The 11,922-nt window shown below is 26.7% G+C and overlaps 2 protein-coding genes across 9 annotated transcripts in view; one reads left to right on the forward strand and one right to left on the reverse strand.

Moving 5' to 3' along the window:
• LOC136978490 (very long chain fatty acid elongase 6-like) overlaps positions 1-11,667 on the forward strand; it is a 96,208-nt gene extending 84,541 nt beyond the window's left edge. For all 7 annotated transcript variants that reach the window (XM_067274203.1, XM_067274201.1, XM_067274204.1 and 4 more), the window contains exon 2: positions 10,486-11,667. In XM_067274203.1, the coding sequence (XP_067130304.1) occupies positions 10,491-11,318 (828 nt within the window). In that variant the 5' untranslated portion in view covers positions 10,486-10,490 and the 3' untranslated portion in view covers positions 11,319-11,667. The remainder of the gene's footprint in view (positions 1-10,485) is intronic.
• LOC136978489 (very long chain fatty acid elongase 6-like) lies at positions 481-4,347 on the reverse strand. Of its 2 annotated transcripts, none has more exons than XM_067274198.1 (2): positions 4,270-4,347; positions 481-2,109 (listed from the first exon to the last, which is right to left on the reverse strand). In XM_067274198.1, exon 2 carries the CDS (start codon positions 2,089-2,091, stop codon positions 1,183-1,185), a length of 909 nt encoding a protein of 302 aa, XP_067130299.1. In that variant the 5' UTR covers positions 2,092-2,109; positions 4,270-4,347; the 3' UTR covers positions 481-1,182. The 2 variants fall into 2 exon arrangements, with proteins under 2 accessions (XP_067130299.1, XP_067130298.1); XM_067274197.1 differs by having other exon boundaries at positions 4,235-4,305.
• Positions 11,668-11,922: the final 255 nt, after the last annotated feature.

Genomic DNA, 11,922 nt, shown 5'->3' on the forward strand with positions numbered 1-11,922 from the left:
TTAAAAAATTTATATATATACCATAAAAAACTTTTCATAAACTATTAATAATTAATAATTTTACTTTTAATTATTGTATTATTTGTAAACATATAAATTTTAAATAAATCTTTAATGACGATTTTGATACGCTGTTTCCCTTTCATCTGACCTTTAAGACATGACGATTTTCGCTCGAGGTAGATTTCATCTTTTTTCTGGTAGTCCTTAACAGTTGTAGAAACAAATTAACAAATTAAAACAGACTATAATCAAATATTAATCTATTAACAGTATCGCAAATTAGTTAATGCTTAACTAAACCACAGTTAAAAACTTCTAAATATTTAATTGTCTTTTTTTGCACATCTAAAATCCTAAATATTCCAAGTGTATGAATAACCGAAGAGAATATTAGAAATTTTTATTTATCGGTCAACCAAAAAAAAAAAAAAAAAAAATTACATTAGATACATAATGCAAATAAATTTTAGAAACATATAAATGAATTATCAATTTTTATTTTTCACTTTTATACATTGAAAATATCGAATACATCATTTATATTCATATAAAACACTTAATAATATTCATTCTATATACTCTTTATTTCGTTTTTGTTTGGTCTATTCAGATCTATTTTCATTTATTCTATTATCTTATTAACCAATTTATTTATTTATTTTATATATTTTATTTTCATAAAAACATTCAAATATCAGAAAAAAATTTACAGATATTATTTGTTTTTGTTTTTGTTTTAACGAAATAAAACAAATTATCGCACGAAAAAATTGTTCATTTGAAACGAGTAGGTTATTGGCCCATTGGTCAATGGCTTTACAGAAATAATTTTTCAAGGTTGAGTTATTCCATACTTTAAATTTAATTTGTACTATAAAAAAAAACTGTGGAACCATCAAACGATTTTAAAATTAATATTTATAGCAAAAAGTATGCGTATATATTTTAAATAATTTTTCATTTAGATAAGTATTTTTAATCTAAGGTAAAGGTATACATTACAAATGATAAGCACTTGGAACCAATAGTGTATCATTAAGCATAGCTTTTCTTTCAAAATTCATTAATTATCATTATAAAGTTTACAGATACGCAACATAACAATTATCGACTTTTAATACAGCAATAATAAATTCTTGCCTTATGTGTAACTATCACAGCGTGTTTGATTATTATCATTTACATATCTTTTAATTCATCATCATCCTCGCCCTGATACAAAGTATTAAATGTTTTTAAGAAAAGAATAAATTTCTCTACAAGATTCAAGAATATTTTTACAGATGTGTTTCTATCCTTTCTATTTCCGACAAATAAAACATCATAAAAATAACCACAGAAGATAATTATGAATGAAAAATATAAAAATATATTAAAAAATGCACATCCAGCAGACATGTTGCATTTTGAGCCTGTTAATTGTAAATCTATAGCTTTTACCGTAATCAAAAAGTCGAGAATTATTCTGAATATTTGCGCCATTATGATAGCTGTAGTTAACGAACGTGGCTTTCGAATTCCTAAGCTTTTCAATGTGTAGCTACCGTATACAGCTACATTAATAACATAATCGGCAATAGCGTACCATAATATTTCAGATGGGTGAAGACCGTAAGTATAAAAGGCCAACACCATCATGCACATACGGTAATAACTATAAAAGGAAGCATATTCTTTCTTTCTAAAGGTAGAAAATAGTCCGTCAGCTAATTGAAATGACTTCAGTATAACAAACAACCATACCCAGAAAATTGCACTTTGAGGAGCTACAGAATGCAGATCTTTGCACAAAGATCCTTCGGAACCAGTTTTTTTAAGAATATAATACATTGCAGAAGCCATTCTGGATGCTCCAAAAAGACATATTGCAGCAAAAGCTGTGTTCCATAATAATAAAATGCGACGAAGATTGATGGGTGGAACAGTCTTCATATAATTGCGACATATATAACCAATTATCATATAAACGACGCTACTGTATAAAATCAAATAACGATTTTCCAAGAACCATGCTGATGAATCTTTAGCATTAATAATTTTCTCAAAGAACAGTGCCGATGGGTGCGAAATTTCAGCTTTACTTGACATTTTCTCTGTTTATTGTATCTAAAATAAATTTATAATTTATTTATATTTTCATTAAAAATATAAGTAAATATTTTAAGTTTTCAGCACTAATATTAATTCATTTATTTTTGGAAATCATAAAATATATTAATGCGAATATATGATTAATATATTTTAATAATAATACATTTAATATATTTTCAATATATATCATAACAATGTAATTAAAGTTCCTTTTTTCTCAGTGAATACATGGTAGTTCAGCAACCTTACTCACTAAAGGAAAAATATGTTTTAAAATTTAGGTTTCCTTTGAGGATATACATATACTATTTTCAATTTAGTATAGTTAAATATTTTTCTTAACAGTTGTTCATTTGTTTATTGTCTGTCGGAAAATATCAGCTTTCGTTTTACAAATTCGTAATATTTTATATACGTATTTTAATTTTTAAATTTAAATTTTTATTCGTTAATTAATCAGGTAACATTCGCAGCATGAGATTATTATATAGAGTTACTGTTGAAAGTCAGAAACCAACGATATCTTTAAACAATATAAGTGCTAATAACCTAACCTAAAATTTAATTAGAAAACTGATTTTGTGTTGCGTGAAACATTCATTCACTTGTAGAATTCATATATACCCTATATAATATTGCGTATATGGGAACAACTTTTTAAGAATGTTTAACATATTCTATGCTTAAGTAAACATTTTTTTTATATAAAAATTAATATTTTCAATATAGAAATTAGGTCAATTGAAATGAGGACGGGGCCTTCCAACTTTATAGACCACTTGATGCAAAACGGTGATACAATAAACTTTATTTATTTAACTTTCCTTATTGAATAATTCTCTTAGCTAACAGTGTTTCTTAAATAGGTTAATATAAAATGAGTTTAAACTTAAACCCTTACAAAATCGGTAAATATATTTAATAGAAATTAACATATAGAATAACATATAAAAATAGCATATAAAAAGATAACAAATTTATTTCGTAGTCAGATTATCGAATGCATTTATATATTCAAAATTACAATATAATTTTTACCCTTCAACTTTAAGTACACGTAATTTAACGAAGGAGAAATTTCTCAAACAATAATTATGCCAATGCAGACAAAATTAGGTAGATTTATTTCAAAATTCTATTCTATATAAATTTTGCTGTTGAAAAACTGAAACATTTATTCAAATAACACAGATAATATTAAAAATTTGCAATAAATTTATTCGTATATATTATATATTAAATATTTTTAGTAAATGAAGAAATTTGATAGATATTTATATATCCATAGTGTAATGTAACACATTATATATAGCCTATATATATATATTAAGTGTTATATATGTATGTATTATGTATTAGAGTGTGTTAAATGTATATATAAATTATTTATCATTTGAATTAATTATATGTATATATAATTATTTATTTTTATAGAGCTAGTATTGCATGTTTCCTGCTTTGATTTATCATATTTACCATCACAATCCCATGTAAAATAACCTTGAATATACAAGGAAATGTTGAAATTTTCGATAAAATCTGTCTATACATATACGTATATATAGATATTGCCTATTTATTATATTTTTTCATATAATAACTTCCAAACTTATAAATTTTACTTCAAAAAATTCAAGGCGATCATATGGATGTATAAGACAAACAGCTATTTACATTTACAACTTTCTAATAATTTTGTTTACTTTAATTAAAATTTTATTTATATTTTAGTATAAATTATATTACTTTCAAACTCAATATCTATTTTTCTCTTCTTTTAAATTTAATTTTTAACATATTAGGCCTAATTTTTAAAACAATTCAGAATTTAGATATTACAATTTTGAATACTTATAAATAAATTTGTAATAAAATTTTTATATGTTATCCATCATTGCTCATTAAAATGTTTCAATATTGTAAACAATTACATTTTATATAAATATTAAAATTATTTATACAATTTTATTAATTTTATATATTAAACAAATTTTTTAACTATACAAGAAAATTAATTTGAATTTATTGTTGAAATTCTCTTACAATTTATTATCTTATACTAAATAATTAACTTTAAAGAAATATTCAAATTTATTCGGAAAGAATACTTAAACATATACATTTTTATTTAAAAACTTACCTTATATCTAAGAGAACTAAATAATAGAAACTAACCTTATGAAATTCAGACAAATAATATATATTACTTGTGTGATTTAAACCTATAAAACTTGGACAAGTGTTAACCAATGAAACTGCAGAATTTTACCCGTACATTTTGAGTCACGTGGTGCAAAAAGACAAATAAGATTGTTGGCTTGAATAACTTCCTTTAAAACTCGTTTGACAAGCTTTATTTTAACTTTTACCTTTCTCTGAATTGCAGCCAAAACAGGAAAATTTTTATATGTATATATATTTTTTTAATTAAAATAACGAATATTAATAAATCGATAATTCAATGTCTGTATGTGTGCACGAAGAATTATATTTATTTATTTTTTATTATAATAGTTTATTAAACAAATATTTATATTAAATAAGTAGATAGAATTTCGAATTAGTGCTTTTTAGTATAATTTCACTAGTTATGTAATAACTTATATATAAAATTTTGATTTAGAAGATATATAATTCGTATTTTTCAATTTTAGACCGGTTTTAAATTAACACCCGTTGATCTAATAAACGCTTGTATGACACACGGTTGATCCCAATTTTCTTGCAAGTGTTTTTCTTTCTTGAATAACTTTTAAAAAAATAATTAAAAAAATGTTTTTAAGAAAATGTAGGTTTTTCATGAGTTAAAGCTATTTCCATTATTGCAAAATTTAAAACAGAGTTAAGAAATATGACAAACATGTTATTTAAGTAAATTATATTATTGAATATAATAATAATAATAATAATAAAATAGTACATTTAAAATTATCTGTTATAAATAGCAGAAAATAAATTTGTTATATCTAAAAAAGAAAATAGAGTCAGAACGTTTTCCTTAATAGAATTTTGTTATTTAAAGTAATATTTTTTGAGGTGACACCCGAGGTGATAAATAATGAGCTCCCGATTGTACAAGTATTAGTATCTGGAAACTCTTCTCACTCACGTCTTCTATCTCCTGAATTGTTAACACCGTCATGCATTCGCTACCCGTGGTAAAATTTATAAGCATTGAATCAGTCAGTGATAATTACTTGAAAAGTTGGAAAGACTTCAAATAAATAACACGGCAAGCAATTCAAGGTTAATCTAGGGACAGGTGAAGCATTAAAGAGAGTTGGTTACTATCCATACAGCGCTTCTTAATGACCATTATAGGATATACCGCGCTATATCGAAAAGTACATTACGTAATAAATAATTACGTATGTATTTGTTATAGACAATATTCAAAAATTGTCTATAATAAATAAATAGCATTAAAATGAAAACATATTGACTGAAAGCGGATTAATTGAGAACTACTTATATTACAGATACAGAAGAATATTTTTTCATAATAATATTTAATAATATAAAAACATTAGATTATTTTTTAAATGAATACTTAAAGTCATTAATTTTTGAATTAAATTCTAACATTAATTAAAAGTTTGCAGTTATATATTAAATAGTAAATGTAATTTATTTAAAAAATAATAAAAAATGAATAAACAATAAACACTTTAGTTACATAACCTTAAAAAGAAAAAAAAATTTAAATCATTTACTTTTAAAGCTTATAGAGTTACATAAAATTAAAATTTTTTAAAGTAACTTGAAAAAATTCTTTTCAAGTATAAAACAGAATAAAGTAAATTATATCAAAAAGTAAAAATACACTTCGATATAATTTATAATGTAGCTTATTATTTTACAGGTATTTGTTAAAAGAAAGTAAAGATTTAAAGCAAATATTAATACAGAATGAAAGAATGTTTTCACTACAAAATATAAATAAAATAATTTCAGTTTCCCATATTTTTTAAATTATATTTTTATTTATAAATGATTCTACTTGCTTTCGAATATTCGTAAAATTTCTAAAAATATTGTTAGTTGAGATTGTTTTCTTTTCATATGTAACAGAACTTGAAATGCAGTAAATTTCTGATTAGAGTCTAAGTTTATGAAATAACTTTCTATAGACTACTAAAAGATTTATAATAATTATACCAATTATTACGCAAATTTTAGAAGACAAGTTTTGTTGAACTTTTATTAATTTAAACATATTCCAACTGAAAGCAGATAACAAAATCATGAACGTCATGAGATAACTAAGTCAATATGTATAAGTTATACTGTTTTACGAAGTGTCAGGCCTTGGTTAGAGTATTCAGTACCAGGGACAAACTTAAATACGCCGTCTTTTGGATATCTTTTCATTAGTCTGTTACAAATAATAATTAAAAGAAAACACATCTTTTATTAATATAATGCATATTATATTTTATAATATAAATTTTTCATACCCGTATGTGACAGTTTTCTATGAATTTATTAGTTCTCCCATATAACAATTTTGGAATTTAGGCACCCCATCATCTCGGCGCTGTAGATACAGTACATGCCTCTCTGCCCCTGCCTTACCACGGCCCTGTACGATAACAGAACTTGAAATGTAGTAAATTTCTGATTAGAGTCTAAGTTTATGAAATAACTTTGTATAGACTACTAAAAGATTTATAATAATTATACCAATTATTACGCAAATAATCTTATGTCAGGCATTACGTAATTCAATTTTAAATTTGTTTTTTTGGTTTAATTTTTTCCTTAGTTGAACACGGTTATGAAAAAACATTGATGAAATATTTACATTTAGGAAATTTAATTAAACAGTTCTATTATATGAATTCATAAACATGAATTTTTAATAAAACTTAATAAAGGAACTTGCTGAGCAAATATAAGTAAAACAATCATTTTATTGTATTAATATTTACTCAATAATTCTGTTTATATGAAAATTGGAACGTGAACTAATCTAACATTTTTTATTTCCCGGCTGTTATATATAACAGAGGGATGGCGATCGGTCAAATAATGATCCTCCCCCCAAGATTTAAAAATTTTTGAACTTAGGACATCTGAAACGTCGAGAAATGCAAAAGAAATTGGGGGTAATTTCTGTATGTATGAATGTTAGTGTGTGGGGGCCTGATTTTGTTCACCTTATTTGAAACTTAATAACTCCTGTGTTTTTTGTTGACAATTTCTGAAATTTTGTAGGGAGGTTTGTTTATTTGGGGATTGATGCTCTTAAATTTTGATGGTTAAAGGACGAGGTGTAGGGAGAAAAGGGGTCGTGTGTATCTCCAGTATAGTCGGACTTAATGCCGATTTTACTAGTTATTAGCATTTACAGTTTTTTTTATAAAACTCATCCCTATCCTCAAAATTAAGTTTTTTGCCATTTTATAATAGTTAAAAATTTAAAATTTTTAAAATAAAATATGATAACAGATGGTGCCACCATAATTTTAAATGTTGCCGGAAAAGTTGAGTATCTCGTTGCTGGCTTATTTAAAATAAATTTAAATTAATAAATTTAGTAAACTATTACTTTAAGCGACACAAAACAAAATAACTAAATGTAGTAATTTTGTATTAACCGAAAATTTCAATACTTTCATTCATCAAAAATAAATTTGCAATTAAATACAAAGAAAATAAAAAGGTTCTCTGACAAGTACCCGTCCATAGTTTGGGGTTTAGGCCTAATTAGTCTACGGCAACGCAACTCGTAACACATGGCGATCTGCCGAAGAAAAAATGCCTCCGGGAAATCTGGTTCCTATTTCAGTGTTACTAACGCGAAGAAAAGCAGGAAAACTTCTCATGGCCAGCAGCCCGTTGACGAAGAGCGAATCTGAGACTAACTACTAGTGTTCAACTGTTTTATCCATTCGGCCACTGAAAAGTGCTAATGTTTGTGTTCCCGTACCCGAAGTTGATAGAGCTCTAAACATTTTAACTGTGGTGACAAATGTGACAAATGATGATTTTTATCAACGGGTACAGTATAAAGCATGATATTTAAAGTAGCGATAAATATCACAATTCATGGTGTGCAATAAAACTTTCTCAGCATCAGAGGATGTGTCGATAGTTGTAAAAGTACGTGTGATGTATAAAGTACAGTACATGTACAAAATAGTCAGAATCTAAAATGCTTTCGCCTGAAAAAAGTGGTTTTTTGTAATTCTAATGGCCATTCTAATGGCCATTCTGCTTGTTAGATTTAATAGTTTGTCAGTAACCGTCATAAGCAAGACATTGAAAATAGATTTCTAATTTTCTTTATGCCCAATGTGATAAATTTTTACTCCTGTAAATTAAGGATATATCCACAATCATAATAGAAATTTTATACCATTCATAAAGCACAGGTCTACTATCAGATCTATGTCGGATAATAATTAATTATGAAAGAAATTTTGCCTTCTTTACAATTTCTTTTTAGTAATTTTTATCAAACTAAAAGATAAACTAATTAACTGTTATAAGATATATAATGGTTTAGTAATATATATAAAGTTTCAAATATTTATATTTTAAATTCAAAATTTTTAAAATATTATAAATTTACATTATATATAATAATATATAACATAATAAAAGTTAATTTAAAATTGTATATAAGAAAAAAGACTCCGTTTATATAAGCAAAAAGAAGTATTCTAAGCACTGATATTTTCAATCTTAACCAGGGCCGTGGAGTCGGAGTCGTCAAAAATCCCCCCGACTCCGACTCCTTTTTACTTTCCCAACTTGTTATGTATATAAAAAACGAAAAAAGATTTGAATCGTATCACGTTTGACTCTCCGAGTTTCTTTGCAAATCTATACGTTTGGAGATCTCTCGAACCCAAAAATGTCAAATAAAGGGAAAAATTCGCGCGTATGTTGGCGTCTAATTTGTTTAATTTCTTTATTCTATTCTGAACTATTAAACAATATCTCAGAATGAGTACAGTTTAAGAAACAAAATTTGGCACAGTAGCGTGTGTATAAAGGGCATTAATGCTATTAAATGTTGGTTCTTTATTAAAGGTCGATAGCGTAGAGACATAGAAGGGGTCATGTGTCATATCTCCAGTGTGGTCGGACTTAATATTTTAAAATCGTTATTAGCATTCACAATCTTATAATATAATCGAGATGGGTTATTAATAACAATAATACTGTAATAATAATAATGATAGGCTCAGAGTTCAAACGGTTAACAGTTGAAATTTGGTACACAGTTAGGATACATCATAAGAATGCACACTAAGAAGGGATTTTACGAAATTCCTCTTGCGGGGGGAAGAGGGAGAGGGTTAAGGATTACCCTGAAGAACACCATTTCTACCGTACTATTTAAATGCGGTATTTTGCGTTTTTGTGAAAAATCGAACATCCTTTTAGACCCATCTAAAAATTCTCTAGTCTCGGAAGAGAGGACCTAATTCTTGCACCCAGTGAAAACGGATAAAATCGGCTATAATCCAAATATCTTAATCTTCGTTATCGTTACTTCTTGTGTGAGCAGCATCTGGCTCATCTGCTAGTTTTTCATTTTTTTTATAAAACTCGTCTCTACCTTCAAAATTAAGCTTGAGTTCTAATATGAGTACAGACAGAAAAGGAAATACTACAAAATTTGAAGATGATATTTATTATGCACTGGAAAAAATAAATCACATTGACCACTTTTCAAGTTTGGATGTTAAAATGGCAATACTGTACTATCCAGACATTATCCAAAATACAACATTGATTGTCACAGCATATTTGGACCATCTCGATCCTGCATTACCGCATTACAGCGCTCCGGCACTCCAAGCATAGTCATTTCCAATCGGAAAATAATCTTGTCCGTGTTCTGACCGTCAACTACACTGCCAGACCGCATTACAGCGCTCCGGCACTCCAAACGTTGTCGCTGTCGATGTGGGTATGTATTTGTCAATATCTACACTCCAAATTTTGACACTATCATGGGATGTTTTTGTCGTTATTTGGACCCACCTCTGACCCGCCGGGCCACAAAAGAGCGCCCCAGCACTCCAAATGTTGACATTATCGTGGGATGTTTTTGTCGTTATAAAATTTGTATGTGATATATATACTATATCGATTTTTTAAGTTTAAAAAAACAGTCTTGAGGAAAATCTAAAAATTTGTTAAGTTTTAAAACCTTCAGATAAGAGTTTTCCTTTTATTTCTTAACGAAAATTTATCATTTCTGATGAAATCAGGATATAAAAAGCCTGAGCTCATCAAATTTACACAATTTTGTGGTGTTTTGATATGTTTAGAAGCATAAAGCTTGATGTTAAGCCAATTAATTTTAGTTAGCATTTTAAGGATTTTAATATTTTTAATTAGATACTAACAGTTTTTAAACTGTATTTTCAGGTAAAATGACGATGAATTATTCTCTCGCTCGAAACGAGAAAGGACTTCATCCACAGTATCCCATAGAAAAGACAATAACCGAACAGATAAATTTAATATGGATAAAAAACAATTGGCCTCAAACTTTTTATTGGTCAGCTATATACATGATGGTTATCTTCTCACTTCAGAATTACATGAAGTCCAGACCGGCTTTTAATCTACGACGTCCTCTAATTATATGGAATCTGTTATTGGCTGTATTTAGTATTTTTGGAACAGTAAGAATGTTACCTGGTTTATATATTGTATTAAGAGATTTTGGATTCAATTTTTCTGTATGTAATATAAGTTTTGCAAAAGAAAATCATCCGGTTGTACTTTGGCTTTACGTATTTATGTGGTCAAAAGTATTCGAATTCGGAGATACTCTTTTTATTGTGTTAAGAAAACAGAAATTGATATTCCTTCACTGGTATCATCATGTTGCTACATTAATATTTACTTGGTACAACGTTGCTCACGAAATATCGACGGGTTATTGGTTTTGTACCATGAATTATTTTGTACACAGTTTTATGTATACTTATTATGCAATGAAAGCAATGAAAGTTTCCGTACCAAGATACATTGCCATGTGTATTACTATCAGTCAGATCCTGCAAATGTTTGCCGGATGTTTTGTAACAATTTTAGCATTTTATAATTATCAGAAAGGCGAATATTGTGAACAGACATCGAGATCTCTCTGTTTCGCGTTTCTGTTATACTTCACATATGTTATTATGTTCTGCCATTTATTTTATAATTTATATGTTACTCCTAAAGCAGAAAAACTGAGGAAATCGAAATGATTTGAAGCGTATGATTGAAAGTGATCATTACTGTTTTCATTTTATTCAGCATTTTCGTTGACGGAAACTAAAGTAAGAATTAATAATTCAAATTGTCAACCACATTGAATTATTGTACTTCAATCTAAAAACTATTATGATCGTATTTTACGCGAAAAAAATAAGCTATGGCAGACATTATCATTGGTGTTGGTAATTTTTATCAATAAATAAACATAAAATTTTGCTAATTTACATCATGTTTTCAGTACTTAATCATCTAGTTTGTTATAAAATTATAACCCAACTGGATAAAACTCAAATGTATTGAAGGGATAAATAAAATATGTATAAGATATTTCATAAATAATCGTGCATTAAATTTTTAAGAAATATTTATATAATGTTGATATTACCCAAAGTAACTGTTTTATAATAATCGCTTTATGATTATTATATTCAATAAAAGTAAATTTTATGAATATAATACATTGAATATGCAAAAAAAAAATATATTGCATTTGTATTATTCGATGAAATCTTAAATACAAAATACAAATGTATTGTAATGACAATTAACTATTGCTCAATCGAATTGTTAAATATCAGCATAATTGTAATGTTC

Source organism: Centruroides vittatus, unplaced genomic scaffold (assembly GCF_030686945.1).
Source record: "Centruroides vittatus isolate TY-2023 unplaced genomic scaffold, ASM3068694v2 contig_543, whole genome shotgun sequence".
Taxonomy (NCBI): domain Eukaryota; kingdom Metazoa; phylum Arthropoda; class Arachnida; order Scorpiones; family Buthidae; genus Centruroides; species Centruroides vittatus.